Source organism: Martes martes (genome assembly GCF_963455335.1).
Source record: "Martes martes genome assembly, chromosome: 8".
NCBI classification, from domain to species: domain Eukaryota; kingdom Metazoa; phylum Chordata; class Mammalia; order Carnivora; family Mustelidae; genus Martes; species Martes martes.
Window position 1 is genome coordinate 3,168,223 of NC_137895.1, and position 22,696 is coordinate 3,190,918.

The 22,696-nt window shown below is 57.9% G+C and overlaps 1 protein-coding gene across 2 annotated transcripts in view; it reads right to left on the bottom strand.

The window, feature by feature from the left end:
- TBC1D22A (TBC1 domain family member 22A) overlaps window positions 1-19,926 on the bottom strand; it is a 308,080-nt gene extending 288,154 nt beyond the window's left edge. For both annotated transcript variants that reach the window (XM_080811153.1, XM_080811152.1), the window contains exons 1-2: window positions 19,697-19,926; window positions 892-948 (exon numbers count right to left, since the gene is read on the bottom strand). In XM_080811153.1, the coding sequence (XP_080667279.1) occupies window positions 892-948; window positions 19,697-19,758 (119 nt within the window). In that variant the 5' untranslated portion in view covers window positions 19,759-19,926. The remainder of the gene's footprint in view (window positions 1-891; window positions 949-19,696) is intronic.
- Between the last annotated feature and the right edge of the window lie 2,770 nt (window positions 19,927-22,696).

Genomic DNA, 22,696 nt, shown 5'->3' on the forward strand with positions numbered 1-22,696 from the left:
CGAGCTCTCAGCGTCAGCTGAGCCGAGGGTGAAGAGGCTTCCGAGAGAGGACTCGGGCGCCCGGGGCGCTCCGTCGGTGAAGCAGCTGCCCTCGCCCCCGGTCATGCTCTCGGGGCTCTGGGATCGAGTCCTGCAGCGGGCTCCCTGCCCGGCTCTGCTTCTCCCTCTGCCTCCTCCCTCCCCCCACAACTGCTGCGTGCGCGCTCTCTTTCTCTCAAGTAAATAACGAATCTATTTAAAAAAAAAGAGGACTCCTAGAGTTCAGTGGCAGGAAAGAGAGGCTCTCGAGGGGCCGTCCCGCTGAGCAGTCTCTGCTCGGTGACAGAAGCCATTCGGGAGGAACCCCAGCACCGCACAGTCACGGCCTTCAGAGTCCCCAAACCTGCCATGGGCCGGTGCCCGCCAACCTCCCGAGGCAGCAGTGGGGGCGGGGGGGCTGTTCCCACCCCCCAGGCCTCTGACGTCCAGACTCGGACACAGCACCACTAGAACCAGGGCCCCCACGGGGGGTCCAGGAACATCTACCAGCACGGGTCGTGGGGCCACACCTCCCTCTTGTGTGCCCGCCTCTGGAGGAGCCCAGACACGGGGCAGAGAGCACAGTGGAGGTCAAGGCAAGCGAGCTGAGTGCCACGAACAGGCCCAGGGCTGGACCCCCCCGCCCCCAACTAACGGGGTGCCAGGCACGTGCTCTCCTGCCCAGGCCACTCCACTCCTCTCCAGGCTGGGCTTCCCCCTCCGCCATTCTCCAGAGGACGAGCCCTGCAAGGCCCTGACACGTGTCTGCTCAGGGGAAGACTCCTTCCTCCTCTCGGGACTCCCAGGGGGGAGGCGGGTCACCACGGCCCCCAGGAGTGGGCGGAACGCGGCGGGAGCGCAGGCCTCACTTACGTGCCGTGTAGCAGCGGGTCGAAGGGGGGGTGCTGCGCGCCGTACACATGCTGGATGCTGTTTGGAAGGAAAGGAAAACCGGTCAGCTTCTCTCTGGCTTCCTCCAGCACCCGCCACTAACTTGGGGGAAGCTCTGGTTCCCAGGAAGCCACACGCCTGGGGGAGCAACTCCCCATCAGCTGCGCGGGTCCCGGGGCCCACCCAGAAGGATGAATGGCGCCGCACAAGCCCACACGCCGCATAAACAACGGGGCACTCAGCCTATCCGGAAAACGGACCTCAGCCCAGGGAGCCGCAGCCCTGATCGCATCGCCCAGGCCTCAGGCACCGCTGGTGAGCGGCCGCTGGGAGCCGGGAGCCCCTGGCGTCGCCGAGTTCAGGCGGCCTCCGCTCTCGGACTGTGTGCCACCGGCAGGACCACAACCTAAGGCTGAAGTGCCCGTCTGGTACCATTTTGTGTACAGACGAAACACAATCACAAGAGGGAGATAAACGTATTTTTTAGAAGACTCAGTGGTTTTATTATTCTGGGGGTCCTGAGTGGCTCAGTTGGTTAAGCATCAGGTGATGATCTCAGAGTCCTGGGATCGAGCCCCACGTCGGGTTCCTGCTCACAGTGAGTCTGCTTCTCCCTCTGCCTCTGCTGCTCCTCTGCTCGTGCACCTGCTTTCTCTCTCCCAAATAAATAAATAAAATCTTTAAAAAATAAATAAATAAATTTTAAAATAAAGTCTTCTGCTCGTCAGAGTGAACTTGGAAAATGGACGGAAACAAAACAGCCCCCGTGGCAGACAACCACAACAGTCAGCTTAGCGGGCGCCTTCCTCCGCGGCGGGGGCGTCCAGCCAGGGGAGGCCCCGTGACCCAGCACAGGTCGGTCACCACAGTTCTGGCCCTTCGTCATCTGCCTGGAGCACTGGTGTGAGGCCTAGAGGTTCCCAGCTGCCAGGCCACCGTGCATGAGGAATGAGCAGGAGATATAAACCATCCGAGAACACAGGCATGGCGGAAAGACGAGACAACGCACGGGGTCCCGGGAGGTAGTGCGGCCCCGCAGGTCCAGGCCCCCAGCCCCTCGGATGTGAACCAAGCAAACCCCAGTTCGGTTCAGCCACTAGCAGTGAGGCCTCCTGGTACAGTCCCTGTGCAAGAGATGCCAGCTGGCACCCTCAGTGGGACACTGTCGGGGGGTGAGCGTGTTAAAGCAAGTGCATACACGGAGGCCTTTCATGCACGGAGGAATGTTTTAATTTTTAAAAACAGAAGAAAATCCCACCTTTTTCACTAAGCATTACATCATGACTGTGTCCCCGTATCACCACCATTCAATGTACTTAAATGCATTTATTCACCCAATGTCCATTGCTACATACCAAAAAAGGTACGCTCTGTATTAAATTTAAAAACATAATCACAAGACAGCCACACGAGACATCTCTACACACTTCTCGGCAACTCCTTGGGAATCTATAACTAATTCCAATTGTTAAAAGTTTCTGAAAGTCTTGGGTCACCTGGGTGGCTCAGCGGGTTAAGCCTCTGCCTGCGGCTCAGGTCATGATCCCAGGGTCCTGGGATCGAGTCCCACATCAGGTTCTCTGCTCAGCAGGGAGCCTGCTTCTCCCTCTCTCTCTGCCTGCCTCTCTGCCTACTGGTGACCTCTGTCTCTCTGTCAAATAAATAAATAAAATCTTTTTTAAAAAATAAAAAAATTACAGTCCTAAGAACAGAAAAAATAATTTAGAAAATAAATAAATAAAATCCTAAAACTAGAACAGGCACAACTCTTCGCTGCCTATGCCACCTCCCCAGACAGGACAGCCATTAATTTCACTCTGTCCCACCGTATAACTACACCGCAGTTTGTCTATCCAACGTGGATCGCGACACGTATGCACCGAAGGGGGTCTGTCCACAGCAGCGTGGTGGGCAGAATAATGGCTAAACATGTTATGTCCTAATCCCAGAACCTGCAAATGTGTCACCTCCCTCGGCAAAGGGGGCTTTGCAGATGCAACCGAAGACACAAGCCCTGGGAGAGTAGCTAGGGTTATCAGGTGGGCCCAATCTAATCACGAGTCCTTAAACGTCCTCCCTCCTAAGAGGGAGCACAACCACAAAGAACGCTCTGATCGAGGCTACACTGCCGGCTGTGAAGACGGAGAAAGGGGGCCACGAGCCAAAGAATGTGGGAAGCCCCCAGAAACTGGAGAGACTAAGGAAATGGCTTCTCCCTAGACTGTCCAGAAATCCCTGCCAACACCTTCATTTTAGCCCAGCAAGACCCATGCCAGACTTCTGACCACCTAAGACAGAGTGTAACTGATTATAAGCCAAGAGAGTTATGCTGACTTGTCAGAGCAGCAAGAGAAAACCAGAAGAGAAGAGAATGGTGACAGGCGACAAATCCGTCTTCGCGGCTCACGGAAGCTTAGAGGTCTCCGTGGTTAAGTCAGCCTCACTCTTCTGCGTTACACAGTCTCTCCTCTGGTGACTCTACTTAAAAAGGTCCCACCCCCAACTGCCTAAGTCCATCCTGGCTGCTGGCACAAAAATACCACACACGGGGCAGCTTATAAGCAAAGACGTTTACTCCCCATGGCTCTGGAGCCCGGAGGTACAAGACCAAGGCGGCGGCAGAGGTAGTGTCTGGTGAGGGCCTCGGCGGGTGCCTTCCGCTGCGTCTTCACCTGGCGGGAGAGGCAGGGAAGCTCTCTGGGGTCTAATCCCACCACAGGTGGCTCCAGGCTCAGGACCTCCTCACTCCCTGGAGTGCCCTATGTCCTACCATGTCCTACCATCACCCCGGGCTCCCGGCGAGTTTGGGGAGCACAGGAACACTCAGCCCAGCAGACCTACTGAGATGGTGTAAACCTCCAACTGTGTCCTAGTTCCACACTTCCGCGGTTTTGTTTTTTACTCATAAGTTTTGAGTTACCTAGAATTTATTTTATTTTGCTACAGACTATAGAAAACTTTTAAAAAAAATAATCCACGGCTCCAATGACATTGCTTAAAACCCTCTCCTATTCCCTACTGGTCGGCAGACACCATCTTCCATACACACGAGATTATTCTATACTGGGGCATTTTTTCAGTTTTCCATTCGTTCCTCCATGCTTGTGCCTGTGGCACAACATTTTAATTACAGAAAACGTTCCCTTTTATATCCTAAAATGTCTCAGCAAAATCTAACGGACCTCTTCTGGCCCCCAATTTGTGGCGGGCGTGGTGAGGAGTACCGGGCAGCCAAAGCCACGCACACTGGACGCCAAACTCGCAAGAACCTTTAAGTCTACCGATAAAAATGTTTAAAATGCATTGGTATTTACAACGGCCTAGGAAGACAGAAACGTGGAACCTGGAATACTTTCTTTTTTTTTTTTTTTTTTTTTTTTTTTTTAAGATTTTATTATTTATTTGACAGAGAGAGATCACAGTAGACAGAGAGGCAGGCAGAGAGAGAGAGAAGGAAGCGGGCTCCCTGCTGAGCAGAGAGCCCGATGCGGGACTCGATCCCAGGACCCTGAGACCATGACCTGAGCCGAAGGCAGCGGCTTAACCCACTGAGCCACCCAGGCGCCCCGAACCTGGAATACTTTCAACGGACTAGTCCTCAGCTCTGAAACACAGCGCTGGCTCACGCTACACATGAAGAACCTTGAAAACGCCCCACTACGTGCAGGCCACCGGGCATAAAACAATGCCTGTTCTACGATCCCACTGACATGAGATGTCCAGAAGGGAGACGGGAGGTAGACTAGTGGTTGCTTGGGGTGGAGGATGGGAGGCTGGGGTGACGGCGAAGACAACAGGGCTTCTTCTTGAGGGGACAAACATAGTCTAACGTTGACCACGGCGACGACGAGCTAAGTCTGCGGAGACACCACAATACCACTGACTTGGATCGTTAAACCAGGGAATGGCGTTGTACGGGAACTTAAATGGGTGAACTATTATTATATGGGAATCTCAATGAAGATTGAGTTTTTAAAGGCAGCGTAGCTTCCAGCTGGCTCCCTTGGGTTCTCTCCTGGAACCCAGCCACCGGGCTCTGAAGAAGTCCAAGCTAGCCACGAGGGGAGCCCCCATGAAGCACGAGAGCCGACAGCTTCAGGGGAGGTCCCAGCCGAGGGCCGGCATCAACCGCGACAGGCATGAGGCACGCGCCTCCTTCTGATTTCCATCCCAGCCTCCGAACCATCGCAGTGACACCACGGAGCAGAGACGCGCCATCCCCACTGTGACCAGTCGGACCCACAGAATCCAGAGAGTCTGGGGGTCTGCTGTTGTTGTCGTTTGAAAGAGAAAATATCAGCCCATGGAGGTCAAGCACAACCCTTCTGTAGCATCCCTTTCCAGAAATCTCCTGGAGGCTCCCCTGACCTCGTAGAAGGTTTCCAGTTTTCAAGAATCAAACAGCCTGGGTAACTGCTTTCAGCTTTAGCTGCCTTGTCCCAGAAATGGGCGTAAGAACTTATAAGAAATGAGACCGTCATACCGGCAGCAGCTTGGCGACCGCTGAGTGACCTATAGGCAGCATTCGCCAGTACTGTGTACCTATCCTGCTGGCTTGCCCCCTTCCCTCATGTCTCAGGACACGAAGACGGCTCCAGACCAGCGGGCAGGGGGTCTCTGCCCTCTCTGTGCAAGGCATCTGCATGAGTCACACAGCAGCACCGCGCACTGTGGGCCCCTCCCTGCCAGGACGGCGCCAGTGCGTTAATTCTTCACGGGCACACCACTTGTGTTTATTGAGCAGAAAATGTTCCAGCAAAGTTCAAGCTCAGACTAAAAGGCATCTCATTTTATCTTATTAAAATTGCATTTTTATCTGGCCTTGCATAGCTAAAAAGAAAAGTAGGCTTCAGAGAAAGCCATTTTAAAAGAGTAAGTGGCAACTAACACGCCTACCTCATTCCACATAATGAAACCGTTCTTTAAAAAATATGCTCACCAATAAACTTTTTAATAAATAGTACTGCTTAAAAACACAACAGTAACTCTTGGCTTTAAAGACGACCCCAGTGATTCCTTACGGAAAGCAGCTACACGTGACATAATGGCACTCCCAGGCACACGCCGTGAGAAACCCTCGCGTAAGGAGACAGGTTCAGCGGTGTCGCGAGCACCAAAAAAGAAAATTTCAGAAAACCCTTCATACATTAACAAGTGAAAAATGAATTCACATTATGCATTTGCCCATTATCAGCTGGAACACGAGTATAACGGAACACTAACCACAGCAAACACGAAGGAAATGCAAGAACCAAGATCGGTAAACTTGTAAACATACCGCTGAAGACTAACTTGCGTAGGCCCAGTTTGACATCACTTACAGAAAGTTTTTAAGAAGAGATAATGAAACTATCTATCCTGTTGGATACATACACAACTAGTCAAACTCCTAGTGCGTGACGGCCACAAAAACAAATTCTGAATAGACAGAGAAGCAGAGGGGTGGGGAGGCGGGGACACTGGGTCCAGGGAAAGGATGCGGTGGCTTCAGCTCTGTAACAGTCAAGTGTGGGAACAGTCCCCAGGCCCATCGATGGGTGGCCTAGGCACACACCGGAATGTACTAGCAGGTTCCAACAAAGAACGAAGAGCTGACACCCACTCCCACGTGGATGGAGCCTGAGAACATCACACTCAGTGAAAGAAACCGGTCACGAAGACCACAGTCATATGATCCACACACGGGAATGAGCAAATGTCCAGAACAAGCAAGTCTGCAGAAACAAAAAGCAGATGCGTGGCAGCCAGGGGCTGGGGAGGCGGGAATGGGGAGTCACTGCCGGGGAGCCTGGGGTTTCTCTGCGTGCCAAGGCTAATGTTCTAAAATTGACTGTGGTGATGACTGCCCAACTCTGCAAATAGACTAAAAACACTGTACGCTTTAAGTGAGCGAAACAGAGGCTATGCAAATGACGGCTCCACAAAGATGCTGAAAGGGAGGGAGGGAGGGAAGAAGGGAGGGAGAAAGGGAAGGAGTGGGAGGAGGAGGAAGGGGGCGGGGGAGAAGCAGGAGGGTCTCCTCCCTGACCAGGTGTCCGGGAAGGCTGCTGGGCCATGGTGGGTGAGGGGGGAGGGTGAAGCAAGGCACACCTTTAAACCGTCAAAGGCAGACCCTTAAACAAGTCCGAGTCCACCTTTGCAGCCCCGAACAACAGAAGCCCCTGATGCTACCCGCACAGAACAAGACGTTCCAGCGGCTTCCAGTGAAAATGACAGGCATGTATCACCCCCCCAAGACCATGAAACTTCAGAAGGATTCATTCGTTACCAGCAGGCAACAGCAGGGACCACAGCTGCATTCTCTGGGCGGGACAGGTCTCCATCCTGATGAACACACAACCGAGCGGCCATGAAGGATTCTCAGACGGAAGAACAAATACAGGAGAACTCACGAAGCGTCACGGATCCCCCCTGCGGCCCCACAGATGCTCCCATCCAGGTGAGAGGGAGGCGCCAGGACCACGGACAGCACCACACGGGGCACACCAGGGATGGGCCGGGGGAGAGATGCCCCAGGGATGGCGCCCCGAAGAGGACCCCCCCAAACAGCCCCCAAGTTCTCAACAGAACACACCCCTCCCGCACGAGGCACAGGGAGCCACCCCTGGAACGTCACCACCAGGAAGGGGGAGGCAGGCAACGAGGACGGAACAGCTGAGGTTCACTGCAGGCAGGAGGTGGGAACGAGGGGCACCCCCAGACGGAGGAGGTCACAAGTGAGGACAGGCTGGAGACACAGGTCAGCCGGGGGAGGCCCAGAGAAGAGAGATGGGGGCCCCGGAGCAACCACTACTGGCTCCTCAGGACTCGGCCCCGCAGCCTTTACAGCTAGGGGCAGGGAGAGTGTAATGAACCAGCACCCAAGGCTGTCCGAGGGCACACCTGTGATGGTGAAGTGCTCGAGCCCGGCCTTCCCTTGGAGGGCACCCTTCAGTTGGCAGATGCTGGCTGAGCCCCTGCCGCGGGCCGGGCCGACACCGGAGCTGGGGCGATGCTAGGGAGCAGGGACACAGGGACAGCTGGCCCCCTGACTCCGGCGGGCGAGCATCCCAACACGGGTGAGCGCAGCAGCGGGAGAAGCAAGAGGGAAGTGAGCAGAGTCACAGGCAGAATTCCAGAAGGAAGGAGGAATGCTGCGTGACGAGAAGGCCATTCTCTCCCACATATCCCAGCAAACACTTCTTTGGTTTAACTGACACACGCACGCACACACACACACACACACACACCCCGACACCAAGGCCCCGGCTTGGAAACGAAACTGACAGGCCGGGGACCAGGGCAGCTCTGTGTGCCTTGGGAAAGGCTGGAGTAGCGGGGGCTGAAGCAGCCCCGAGGGAGACAGTGAAGCGTGAGACGAAGGAAAAGTACAGAAAAGACACATCCGAAGCGTCAAAAAGGAAATGAAGAGCCCGACCCAGCACTTGGGAGATGCTCGCCTGCATCTCAGTCGCGGGGTGTCAGCGGGCAGGTCTGGAGCCCCGCCGCAGCCGGCAGCCTCCCGGGCCAGGCCCCCAGACTGCGCCGCACCCCTCTGTGCTCCACGGCACTTCTCTGAAATAGGAACTCAGTTAGCGACTGACTTACCATCAGGCTCGCTCGAACACACCGCAATGTTCCCCAGGTTTATCTAATATTCAGGAGAAGTAAGTTTTCCGAGGGAATTAACTTTGGAGGGCTTCAGAGGAGAACGCATGAAACACCACCATCACCACAGCAAACAACTCCCACGTCCCTCCGCCCACAGCAGAGTCTGGAACTCTCGGCCCGTGGAGGCAACTGCAGGAACACTGGGCCCCACGGACCCGGGTCAGAGTGTCTCTCGAGCCGACCCAGCAAAGACAGCCATGCCACCCCGCCTGGCAGCGACGCTCAGCCTGTCCCACACGCTCTCGGCCACCTAGTGCCCCCATGGGGCCATGAGCTCCCCACAAAAGGGATGGGACTTGCCTCCTGTCACGCTCCTTGGGGCCCCCAGAACCCACCAGAGACTCAGGCAATCGTTGGGTCGATCGGCAAGGTGCCCCACGGATGTCTCCTGAAATAGATCTTGGAAATGACCACGTTTAGGTCAAGCATTCCTTCACAGAAGAAGAGCACCATGTAAATGCACAGGTACAAGGGACAGGCTGGTGGCTGTCCAGTGGGGGAGGGGGAAGCAAAACAGGTGAAGACGGGCGGGAGGCACCAACTTAAACAAGTCCCGGGGAAGTGATGTGTGCGCACGGTGACTGCAGCTAGCAACGCTGTGTCACAGGCTTGACGGCGGCTGAGACAGACCTCACAAGCTCTCATCCGAAGAGAAGCGATCCGAACTGTGTGTGGTGACGGAGGCTAAGGACAGGCTTGGTGACCATCTCAGGACATACACAAATCATCACGCTACGCGCCCAAAACTCACAGCGTTCCACGCCTGCCAGACCCCAACCCAAACAAGAGCGATGGGTGCGTGTTATGGAAAACAGAAGGTGAGAGTAAGAAGCAAGCAAGCTTGGGAATTAGCAAGAAAAGTACACAGCGTGGTGGCCGGCCACCCCCAAGTCCCATCCCCCTCAATCCTCCTGCCCTCGTCTGGCCTCCAGATGCACCGCACCCAGCCCTTCTGACCTCGCTCTCTGACCCCACGCCACCGCACCCCCCCTTCCTACCAGGCCTGTCCGGAGGCTTCTGAGACTGTCGCACATCCCTGACCTCCACTCCCCACAGCTGAGGACCCAACCCTGCCTTCTTCCCACTGTATGGGGAACCGCGCTCTCTCCTGATGCTCCTGCCCATCTCCAGGTAAAGGGTTCTCAAACAGCTGCCTCTGGGCACCACTGCCAACTCAGCCACACCCTCCCCACCTCGCATCAACAGGGCCACGACAGAAGGCAGCTCTGCCCCAGTGGCCACGCTTCACACCCACTTCTCACGGTGTCCAGCTCCGGGACAACCCCACAGATCAGGCAGGAAGACCGACAAGCGCCCCCAGCCTCCTGCACCCTTCACACCCTCTGCCACCAGCTGCTCCTGGTGCTCCCTGGGCTGCCCTTGTCTGTGGCATCAAAAACCCACCTGCTGTCCCCATCACCCTGGCTCGGGGCTCATTCTCTCCTTCTGACCAGGTCACCAACTCCTTCCATCACCTAATCTCCACGAACAGCAATCCAAGAACCCGAGGGCCCCCCTTCCCTCCTCCCCGAAGCACGCCATCCACATTCAGCCAATCTCCAGGTCCTCCGAAACCCTGAACCATTTCCACATCTCCACCCTCCCCTCTGTCAACGTCTCGCACTGCTGCCTCTGGTTCTGGTCTCAGCTCTGCCAATCAGGGGACAGCTTCACTCTCCAGCTCAAAGTCTGCACAGTCTTCCTACTGCCCTTGGGAAACACGAGGAACCTTCCCTATGCCCCCCCCCCGCCCCTCCCCACACCACCACCCTTGCCTGGAGCCAGCGCTGGCCTCCAGCCCCCCCAACTCCCACCCCCCACTCCCCGCAGTCTGACGGCCCAAGCTCATCAGTCGGTCCCTGCTGGCGTCCCTGCTGGCAACGCTCTTCTCTCTCCTGGTCACCTTTTCCTCAGCTGCGTACAGAACACCCCCACAGCTCAGCACAGACCTACAGGAACGGAAGGTCCTTCAAGGTCCGGTTTGGGGTCACCTCTGCCCTCCACCAGCACCTCCCTCCCCTCACCCACGCTGCCCCAGGCTGCCCTGCGGGGGGTCCAGGTCAGCAACTGTAGGACCTGGTGGGCACACAGAAGGTATCCAATAAATGCTTACTTTGTTATACAAATATTTGAATGATTGAGCCTTTTACATGTGAAAGAGTTAAGTTCCACAGGAGAGACAGAAGGAGAGTGCCCTCTGATCAGCTCCTGCATTTCCCTTGCCTGACCCAACCTCGAAGAGCCGCTGAGAATCAGGTGCATCCATGAAGCCATGTTTGGTTGAGACAAAAAACGCCATGATGGCTCTAGTGACTGGTCTGGGAGCAGAAAATCGATTCAAGAGAGAAAATAAAATGGGGTCCAGAGCCACCCGTCCTCCCAGGCAGTCCCACACGCAGTGCGGCAGCCGGGGTCGAAGAAGGACCCGCAGCGCTGCCGGCTTGCAGGGCGGGGTGGCTGCCGTCGGCGGAGGTGGGCTCACTCTCCGAACAGAAGAGGGGGCCTTCTGCGCTCCTCCTCCACCCGATCAGACAGCCCAACGCCCTGAAAGGAGGAAAATACCATCACAAAGACATAAAGCTTTTCTCTCCCAGCGCCAGCCTGAATTCTGGAAGCAGCCCCAACACTCCTTTTAGGTCCCCACCCCAATAGCACAACCCATGGTCCCACCAGCTGGCTGGCTTCACCACCTGCAAACAGAGTCGCCAGAAAACAAGAGAAGCAGGTGCATCGGCACCCTTGAAAGGGCTGTCCCCATCTCCAATGTCCAGAGCGGCGCCGAGGGACCATCCCCGTCTCCAATGTCCACAGTGGCACTGAGGGACCGTCCCCTTTCCAAGACCCTGCCCTTCACCCTGCTCTCCACCCACATCATGCCCAACGCCAGGTGACAATCCCAGTCACCCTGCAGAGGGCTTTCCGTGAAGGATCAGAAGCTCATCCAGAGGACAGGGACCAAGCGCTCTTTGTCTCCTCTGGCATAAGCCTTAGGGCCAGCAAGCCTTATTCTATCGTTCAGTTTAGGACAAATGTTTTCTGGAAGAAGGGTCATTTCAAGACTGGAGCAAGGTATGTGCGGGAACAAACTTGGAGAGCTGCTCCGCGGCACGCGTAAGAACCGGACCGAGGGGGGCTGGCCACCAGCAGCATGGCCAAGCTCCAATGCACAGGCTGTGTGAGAAGGTAGCCGGCAGACGACAGACATGCCCGCCGGGGCACGGGCACACACCAGGAAAGGACGGCTCCTCCACAGTGCCGGCGGACTCCAGACCCTCGAAAGATGGACCCCAGGATGGGCAAAAGCACCCATTAGGGCCCCCTGGAACAGAGCTAATGCCGTCGGGGTCCCGAAATGTACGGCCCCGAACTGGCACACGCCCAGACTCAGAGGCGGCTCCCTCGCTCGGGAGCAGCAGGGCAGGGCACACGCAACCCTGTCGGCACCCTCCATGCGGGGAGGAACACACACGGGCAGGGCAGCCCCAGGGCCGGGTGCGCGTGCTCCCGGGCCGGCTGTGCGCGTGATGGCGACAGCATCTGCAGCCCTTAATTTAGGCGACCGCAGACAGCCCACACTGTTCTAACCACTGATGGCTACAGGCACCCCTGCGACCCTCAGCACTCGGGCTGGAATTTCCATGTTAACCCCCAGAAAAGAGGAAACAGCATTTCAGACTGGGGGAAGAGAAAGACTGCGGATACTCAAAATGAAAGTCCCCCAAGTCCAGGGCCCCAAAAATGGGAAGAACCCAGGCTGCCCCATTCCCTCTGGGCCTCCCAACCCCTCTGCCTCTGGTCTGTGGAGGGGACATCAGGGCGAAGCCGGAAGAAGCTGTTCCTCGCCCCCTGAAGGAACCCCAGACTGTGCAAATCCAAGCACACGGGAACCAGGTTCCCCACCCTCTAGGTCTGAGGAGCTGGGTGAGGGCTGAGCCCAGGGGGTTCTGCTACCCGCCTGCAGCCCAGGCTCCCCGGTCGGCAAACCCCCGGCCACAGGAAGGGCCGATGGCGCGCTACATGGCAGGAGCCTGGCAGGAGAGAAGCAGTCGCACAGGAGCAGTGTCACAAGGCCCACGCTGCCTCACGCGGGGTGTGCCACAACACCCCGGCCCAGGACCTCTGTCCGCAGCCGTGCTCCCAAGGCTGGCCATCCCCGTGCCCAGTTGTGTGCAGGATCCCACGCGAGGCCCGGGCCCCCCGAGCAGACCCGTGCTGCACCCCGAAGGGCCTGCAGGGCCCGACTCCACACTGGGCGTGTCTGAACATAGAGAAGCTGAGGAGTGGTTAGAGACGGAGCTGCTGGAGAGGCCGGGGAGAGGCAGGTGTCCCTCGCTGGCCCCAGGTCACTACGCCACTGTCCTTCTCCGTGCGGCACGCAGGCAGGGCTGGCCCAGGGCAGCCTGGGGAACAGAAGAACAGAAGCGGGCTGCCAGGGCACTTCAACCGGTTCCCACCCATGACCTCCGACGGGACCTTCACAGCACTCGGGGAATGGAATACTTCCTCTTGCTCTCAGTTCTTAAAAAAAAAATTTTAATTGAAGTCATGAGGGATTTATTTAATCATTTCTGTCCACACTTAAAATTGACCCATAAGAGTCTTGACTTGCTACATTCGACAAATAACGTAAGAGAGAAAAAACATGATTCATATTTATTTTTCAAAATTATTTCCAGGCCAGCTAAAAGGCATTTAAATAACATGAAACAGGACCACAAGAAACAAACAAGCAAAAGGAACTGTGTACGTAGCGCCGCACCCCCCCCCAGTGCTTCCCAGGCACTGGCACAGTAACACCATCTCCACTCACAGACGGAGCCCAGAAGAGACCCGCCCGCACAGGACGCTCGACGCCCGCCGGAGAGACTCCCCAGTTCCTCACGACCCGGGAAAAGAAGAAGAAACATGCGCTCCGTCCAAACAGCCACTTGAAAAATACAAGCAAGGAAATAAACAAGTTTCTAAGAACAAGAACGAGCTGGTCAGGGCCGCAGCTCCGGGCTTCCGAGAAAGGAGGCAGGGCCTCTGCCTAGTTCCTGGACCCAAGAAGACACAAGCTACGGGTGGAGCCCTTCCAGCTCTGCTCCCGCCCTTCGGGACTAAATGCACTTTGCAGAGGTGGGCGGTGGGGGGCCGGCCCACCCGGGAAGACAGCTGCAGGTACCCGGTCCACATTCAAGGGCAGGACTTTGCAGGGCCAGGTGTGGAGGGCCACCCACAACCCTTCCCGTCCGACGTCCCTCCCGCACGTTTCTCTGCCCACCCTCCTCCCGCCCAAGGGTTTTCCTGCGGCTACTGTTAACGATCTGCCACATACAGTGGTTCAAACACACACATTTATCATCTTAAAGTCTGGAGGCCAGAAGTCCAAAGCAGGTCTCAGGGGGCTAAAGTCCAGGTGTGGCCACTGCACTCATTTAGGGAGGCACTGGGGAGAGTCCACTTCCTACCCCCGCGGCTTGTTGACAGAATTCTGTTTCCTGCAGTTGAAGGACCAAGGTCCCCGCCAGCTTCAGGCAGAAGGCCACTCCCACGGCCGGAGGCCACCACACACCCCCCCCCCCCCGGCTCGTGGTCCCTTCCTCCATTTCCAGAGTCGGCGACGGCCGACCAGCGTGCGGCAGCTGTAGATCCTGACCACTTGTCCGCGCTCGCTCCGCTGGACCCGCCAGGTCGCCCAGGACAAGTTAATGTCTCAGGTTCCACAACATTCACTCTCCTTTGCCAGGTGACCTGGTTCTAGGCTCCAGGGATAAGGACATGGACCTCTTTGGGGAGCGCGACTCTGCAACCACACCCCATTCCTCCGGCCAGAACGCTGCAGGTCACCTCAACCCCCAACAGCCGACGCTGAGGCCGTCGGGGAATCCACGCTCCAGCCGCAGCCTGAGGGCAGAGCCAACCCCCCTCGGCCATCCCTCCTCTCCTCGAGGACCATGAACAGGACCGAGCACCTCCCTTCAGTGCTTTCTCACGGCTCTTTTCTGTGACCTCCCGAGCCGCGCCCGCCTCCCGCCCATCTTCTCACAAGGCTCCCTGGCTGCCGTCCTCCTCCGCAGCCCCGGGGCCCCCCGCCAGGCGCGCTCTGACGCCCACCCCGCATCTCCCCGCTCTGCATCTGGCCCTCTGCATCTCCAGGGCTCGGGTCAGGCATGACCTCTGCTGGAAGGGCGCGGCCTCCCACTGCCGCGGGGTCCTGTGCCTCGGCCCGCGCCCCCGGATGCTGACCTTCGAAGCACACAGGACGTGCTTGTGTCTCCCTCAGCCCCGCGCCGCCCAGAGCCACACTTCTCGGCTCAGCCTGCAGCACGGCACGGGCCGGCGCCCGGAGTACGTCCTGAACGCACGAACGGCCTCCCCTCCGCCGATGAGTGACGGCGGCCCGGCCAGACCGTGGAGCGGACGTCTCACCAGCTCGGAGACGCCTCAGGCTGCGCCCGCCCGAAGCTGAAAGCGGCCTCCCAACGCCGTGAGCCATCCCCCGCTCCGGCGCTACCCCAAGCACCCGCAGCCCCGCCGGATGCAATCTGGGCCCTTCTTGCCGCCACTCACAAATGTCACCCTTCCCAGGCCCCGCCGGCCACACCGCCTCCTGCGGGAAGAGCCGAGCTGCCACAGCCACCGGCGGACCCACACCGGAGGGCGGCCTGCGCTCGCACACACGGTGGGCCGTGATTTCGTCCTGCCATTTATAGTTACGTGTGACAAGAGTGCCACCCGCAACTGCAGAGGGCAACCGCCCCTCGGAAGCCAAGTGAGTCAGTGACCCAAGAAAGGACGGGCCGCACAGAGTCAGAGACCGAACCTGTCGTGACCCCCACCTTCCACCCCCGGTCCTTACAGCGCCGCCATCCTCTCTCACCTGGACATTCGCCGCAGCCTGGGAACCGGCCTCCCTGCTCATGCCCTTGCCTTCCCGGCCCCTAACCTACCATCCACCCAGAGGCCAGGGGGATCCCGCCACGCCTCTGCCAAGACCCTCCAAACCGTTCCCCCATCGCAGTAAGAGACGGAAAGCCCACGTCTTTCCACTGTGACCACGAGGCCGGCTCCCAGCACCTTCCAGACCTTGCGCCCCAGGACTGTCCCCGTCTTCCCTCGGCTGCGGTCACCAGGCCCGCCGCGCTTCTCAAGCACACCGCTGCCGCGCCCGACGGGGGCCTTGGCACTCACTGGCCTCCTGCCCGGACCCCTGTCCTCCCAGCCACCCAGGGGGCCTGTTTGCTCACTTCCTGCAAGTCTTGCTCAAATGGTGCCTCTTCTGGGAGGGCTGCTCTGGCCATCCTAGCACCAGGAACCCTGCCCACGCCTCGTGCCTCCGGACCGGCCATCCCAAGGCTCTGTTTGAGGCTTCCATCCCAGGATGACAGCTCCCTCCTCTCATGGGTGATCTCTTCTTAACTGAGCCGTGGTCTTCATTCTCTGACCTTCCCGCTCCACGGCAAGCTCTGTGAGAGCACTGGCTCCGATCTGTCGGTTCACTGGTGTATCTCTGGAACTGTTATGGGCACTGAGTGTGAGTTAAACAAATAGCTACCAAATGAATAAAATTTTCAAATTCTCGAAGCTGCTCCAAGAGGCCTTCTCTCAGGCTCATCAAAGAGAACTAGACTCGGCCAAATAAATATGCGCCTGGAGGTCCCAGCCGCTCAGGACAAAGCCAGCTTCATCCGGTTACCCTGCCAGAAACCAACGGCCCCAGGGCTGACAGAACGTGACAGTCACACAGAGATTAGTAGAAAAAAAAAAAAGGCTGAAACCCAGACCACAGAACCAAGTCAAAGATGCTTCCACCGTATCACACAGCCTGCCTCATCCAGAAGAGGAATTTCTAAGGACGCTCCAGCCAAGACAACCTAAGAACCAGTGTGAGCAGAGGACGGGGGCTACTGCGAGACCACCTCTCCCGCAGTGCGAGACCCTGGCCAAATCACTACTCCCTCCAGGGGCGCCTGGGTGGCTCAGTGGGTTAAAGCCTCTGCCTTCGGCTCAGGTCATGGTCTCAGGGTCCTGGGATTGAGCCCCGCATCCGGCTCTCTGCTCAGCGTGGGGCCTGCTTCCTCCTCTCTCTCTGCCTGCCTCTCTGCCTGCTTGTGATCTCTGTCTGTCAAATAAATAAATAAAATCTTTAAAAAAAAAAGGGAGAGAGAAAGAAAGAAAGAAAGAGATCACTACTCCCTCCAGATTAACCCGGAAGGTGGGCTGAACCTATCACCATTTATCAGCACTAACAGTGCAAAGGGCAGAAAGGCTCCCGAAACTCAGAGAGCTCACAGTCTGGAGAAAACGAGCACATACCAACGATGCTGAGTTTGATGCACAAACGGTACTTCGGCCCAGACTGCAGGGAGACACACATGGCTTTACAAGGAGGTGCACTGGAGATGACTTTGAAAATTAAAACAATAAAATAACCAGGCAAAGGAGAGGCGAGGGGGCAAAGAGCATTCCGGGCAGCTCGGAGAGCACGAAACTGACAAGAGTGTCGCACGGCTTAGACGGCAGGGGACCTGCAACTCACGCAGTACCACGGAGGGCGACGTCCAAGGCAAGGAGGGGTGGGCGATATGGCTCCGGAATTGGGCAGGGCTCGGGTGATGAAGGGCCCTCCTGGCGTTTCAGAGGAATCACGCAAGGGCCGTCACCTGAGCCTACCTCAGGACGTGTCAGCTGCAAGACAGCGTGCGGCTTTGGAACTCCGAAACACTAGGAAGACGCCACACTTGCAGGCCACCAAGAATCGTGCGGGGCGAACAGTAAGAGCTCAGTGACCACCTGCCATTATCGTCACAAGGCCGTGTGATGACGGAATGATTGCTAACGATCTGTTAAGGGCTACGCTGTATGAAAGACCCCTTAACAGTTCTGTGTTCTGTGGTGAGTCTGTTCTCCCTCCACTGTGCTTCCCTGGGCTAAGGTCCACACTCCAAGAGTGAGACGATCCTGGGACGCACTGAAAGGGCGGGGAGAGCCGCAGGAATGGGGCCAGGACTCCGCCAGCGCTGCGCTCGTGCAGGTAAGGACTAAGTACGCGGCGACTGCCGCAGGAAGGTGAGCTACTGATGGCCGAAAGAGCCTGCCTTCGCAACCCCTCCCGGTGCCCAAAACAGCAGCACCGCCAGAGCCAGACCGTAGGAGGCGCGGGGCACAGGCCGCTGGGCAGGCCTTTCCGGCAGACCCGCCCTCTCCGCGGTGACAGCCTCTGGCAGCTCTCCAAGACTCCACCCCAACTCTGTAACTCGCCAAAATGCTTAAGACACGCAGAGCGCCAAAATCAGAAGGAAACAGAAGTCTGTGTCCGGTGACGCAGAACCTCACAGAAGCTGGGGACCACGCGAGCTTCCCGGGCCCCTCATAACATGAAAGAAACGGATCCTCCTGTAGCTCTGCAGGCTGGAGCCCAAAACCAAGGTGCCGGCACGGCCATACTGTCCCTGAACTCCTCAGAGACGATCCCTCCGGCCTCTCCAGCTTCCACTGCCTGCCTGGGACCATTGGCCTTCCTGGCCTCATGAACGCACGGCCCCAATCTCCGCCTCCGTCTTCACATGCCATCTTCCCTACGTCTGTTCTCTGTGTCCAAATTTCCCTCTTCTTTTAAAGACATCAGTCGCTAGACTAGCGCTCACCCTAACCCAGAATGACCTCGTTTTAACTTGATTACCTCTGCAACGGTGCTATTCCCCAATAAGGTCACAGGCTTCCAGGCGGACTCAACTTGGGGGGGGGGGGGGAACACTACTGAACCCAACACAAGGACAAATTACCACGAGGCACAGCCATCGGGCCAAGCGTTATTCACCATGATAACTCCACGTTGCAGCTCAACTATCCTTAGAGCCCGGCTGGCTAAGAATCGGTTTATTTAGACTGAGGAAGAACCAAAATCTCAACACCTAACGGCAACACACAAAAGCTCTCCTGCCACGTGGCTCGCGTCTCCCAGAGCCTATGTTCTGGAGCGTACGTCTCTGTCACTCCTGGGACCTCCTATTCTCTGCCCTTCCAGAATTTTCACATCACCTTGACTCTGATATTGGTTTTGAAGAAAGCTCTTTTCTTCCTCCATCACGCACAACCCCAGGCGTGAAGCGGGACCTCCGGCCACCTCTGCCAATCCCCTCTGAAGTCGTGTGTCTGAGCAGCCGGTAACTGACTGCTACTAACTCCCAAATCTCTGAAAACGGAACGTTTCTGGCTGAACACAGTGAGTTCCAAGTTCACAGCTCTGCCACTCCACCAGTGCGGGTCCTATGCAACGCGTCAGAATAAGCTGGGGTTATAAACGGTTCCCCGTGGAGGATCTCTGATACCACGATTCCTAACTTTCAGTATTCCGACGCTGCTTTCCAGAGTAACCATGTCTAGGAATCCTGACGTCTGCTTCCCTCTAGTCCAGTTCGCCAGCCGCCCGGTTCCTCCTAGGCACTGTCCACGCGCTGTCTTCACGTTCCCGGCCCGGCCAGCGCTCAGCGACGGGCGGATCAGGACTTTGGAGCCCAACAGCTCCCAGGGTGCACCCAGGCCACTGCATGCATTTCCTTTACTGGTGGTTGTTTTTTTTTTTTTTTTTCTCTTCATTTGCTTCCTGCTGCTGACTCAAGAAAGCAGATGGTTGAGGCCAGAAAGTGGGGTACGTGGAAATTCACCGGGAGTCTCAAACCCACTTGAGCGACTCCTCCGGCTCGAGGCGAGCGCGGCCGTCGGCAGCACAGACAAGGAGGCCATTCAAGCGGGCCGAGCCGCCACGCCCCCTCGCAGAAGCCACCGCCCGGCTAGCGCGGCCCGCCCCGGGGCAGTCCCGCACTCCACCGAACTCCTCGCATCGCGACCCAAGCCGGCCCCTCTCGGCTCCCCAGGGAGCCCCGGAGCGGCACGGAGGAGAGCCTGCCCGTGTCGGGACACACGCGCGGGCCGCTCCGCCTCCTCCCTTCCTCGACGTACGTGCAGCCACCGACCTCCCAGACCCTGCGCTCGACCCCCCTGTGCCCCCGACGCCCCTCACGTCCCCAGCAGTCCTCCCGCAGCCCAGGCCATCGCTCCCCAGACCCCCGACTCCGCCCGCAGCCCAGTGGGCCTACGCGCCCACCTGACCTCTGACCCCTGACCCCGACCCGGCCTCCCCCGTCACACCCACCTGCCCGGGACTTTGCTGTTGCTGCGCTTCCAGAACTGCTTCCTGGCCCCGTCGCTGGCCATGGCCCCTCCTCATCCCTCAGACCCGCGGCCCCCGACACCCCTAGCGCGGCCGACCGGCCCCGGCGGCCCTTTCCCGAACCCGGGGTGGCCCCTCAGCGGTCCCGGGACTCCTGAGCCTAGAGCCTAGAGCCTCTTCCGCCTCCTTCCGGAAGTTGTGCCTACGCGCACCCGGAAGTCCCGCCTCCGTCCCAGGCGCGCCAGACGCACGGCGCGGACGCTGACGGAGTTAAAGGGCGACGCTGGGGAGGCTGTGTGGTGCCTGCGGCCCGGGCGGCTGGGCTCCGTGTCGCGGCGGCTGGCGGGGACCCACGCCCGGCTCCGTGCTCTGCTGCTGGGGCGAGGCGGCGGGAGGGGCGCCGGGGGCAGCGGAGGGGGCGGCGGGGCGGGGCGGGGCCCGGGGGCGCGCGGAGCCCGGCGCGGTGAGCGGCCGGCAGGGTTCGCAGAGCCGGCCCGGGGTCCGTGCGGGTGGAGGGGGTCCGCGCTGCTGCGGCGGCGGGCGGCCCCGTCGGGCGGCCGCCTGCCTCGGACTCGGCGCAGGCCCCGGGGTGCTGGCGTCGGGCCCCGCGTGGGGCGCCCTGCTCGGCCGGGGCCTGCCCCTCCCTCCGCCGGCCTCTGCCCGGCCAGTGCTCTCGCGCCGGTTCTCGCTCGCGCGCGCTCCGAATCCTTGAGAAGAAGACGGCTGCGGGGGCGCCAGGGGGCTCGGGGGTCGGGCCTCCGCCTTCGGCTCGGGTCCTGATCTCAGGGTCCTGGGATCGAGCCCCGCGTCGGGCTCCCTGCGCGGCGGGGCGTCTGCCCCGCGCCCCCCGCCTCTCGGCCTACTTGTGATCTGTGTCGGTGTCTGCGTCGGTGACACGACAACACAGTATTGGGTGAACTGGGCTCAGTCAAATACCTGCTGAAGTTATTGTTGGGTTCGTTTTATGCAACGACACGGGCGCCGGAGGACGTGCGGCGACCCGCGCGGCGTGCACTGGATTTCTCTTGGTCGCGGACCGGGGTCCGAGCGGTCAGGGGCTGGCCGTTCAGGACCGCCTGCCGTTTAGCCCATGCGAGCCCCTTGGCCCACCTCGGCCAGTTCTCCCGAAGCAAATCGGATTGCATCTGTTTTCCCACGCCTCCTGATGTCGTTCTTGCCATTTGCGAGGCTTGGCACTAGGTGCTTTATAGGCATGCCTCGGCCCCATGCCAACCGCCCCAGAGGCTGCCCCTCCTGCAACAGCAGGATGGCGCGCTCACCTCCGGGACACCGAGGTTTGTGCCCTTCGCGCAGCGCCTCGCACGCACCCTGCAACATTCACGCCAGGGCAGGTAGCTTGTGAGATACTGCTGGGCGGGCCCATGTCTTCCGCCTCTAAATGTTGGTGGGATGGATGACAACCATGCGGACTCTCCAGGCATCCCCTTGTCACCATAGAAACTCTAGGAATCTTCCTGGGGTGATCTCAATGGATCCTTGGTGATCCTCCAACTGACACACACTCGGTAGGTCCTCAGGGCTCCTTTGCTGCATCGCCTGATGAATTCTTCCAGGACTCTGTCCTCACGTGACCTCAGGGAATCACCAGAGATCTACCGATAAAGGGTCGGTGGATCCTCAGGGACTCCCTGATGCAGCCTCAGGCAGTCTCCTGGGATTCTCTCCTGAAGCTCAGGCCCCAGGGATCTCTTCCCGATGTATAGCCCCAAGGCCTCAGAAATCCTCCTCAGAGTCTGGCTCCTAACAGCCTCCTGGGTCCCCTGTGGACATCACAAGGGACCTAAGGAGTTCTCCGCTGCTCTTCTGGCTCGTTCCAAGAATCAGCAAGGTGACAGCAGGACAAAGAGGATAGAAGTAGAGTTCACAGAGAAAAAATGGACATAGCGACTGGCTGGATGCAATTATAGCATCTTAGATCAGTTGTCCCTATGGCTTGAGGATGCTGTCCTGCCTCGTGTCTCCTGGGGGAAGGAGCAAGACTGACACCAAAACTGATGAAGGCTTCAGGACCCACTGAGCAAAGGGTTAGTAGTGCCAATGACGGAAACAGGAGAGCAATGTTTGCAATCTACATTTATGATTGGTTTAGGATGAATTAGGTCGAGGTCACAGATGTAAGGCCTCAGCCAAGCATGAGGTTAGAGGACAGATTAGTCTCCAGAAAAGGGATGGGAGGGCCTGCAGGGCGAAGTCACAGGAATACGTCAACATCATGAGCAACATAATCAAAACACAAAGCCAAGAGGAGACCATCCCCAGAAATGGATTTTGGCCAGGGGGCATGGTAGGGATAGGATGTGAATGGAGCATTTAGTAGAAGGTTGGGTGTATAGACCAAAGCATAGCAGATGTAGAGTCTAGGAATGGGATGTCTGCAGGCATCAAGCAGGACAGATGCAAGAACCAGAATGAATGACTTGGAGCCTTTGGTATTCATGTGTGCAACACATAATTTTTAAAGATTTATTTATTTATTTGAGAGAGCGCATGGGGGATGGGGGCAGGTGGCAGAGGGGGAGGGAGAGGGAGAAGCAGACTCCTGGCTGAGTGCAGGGCCCAACACAGGGCTCAAACCCATGACCCGGATATCACGACCTGAACCAAAATCAAGAGTCAGAAGCTCAACTAACTGAGCCACCCAGGCACCCCTTGCAAAAGATAATTACTGAAAATTTACTCATTTGAGAGAGAGAAAGACCATGAGACTGGGAGAGGGGGAGAAGGAGAAGCCCCACTGAGCTGGGCTCCCAACGCAGGGCTCGATCCCAGGACCCCAGGATCATGACCTGAGCCAAAGGCGAATGCTTAACTGACTGAGCCCCCAGGTGCCCCAACAAATAATCTTTGAGCGGCAAACACAAGAAGCTTACTTTCACTAAGATTTAAGCTAATGAATATTAAATCCAAGAAATGCTGTTTCACACGTAACAGATGGGCTAAAACTTAAAAATCTGTCAATGC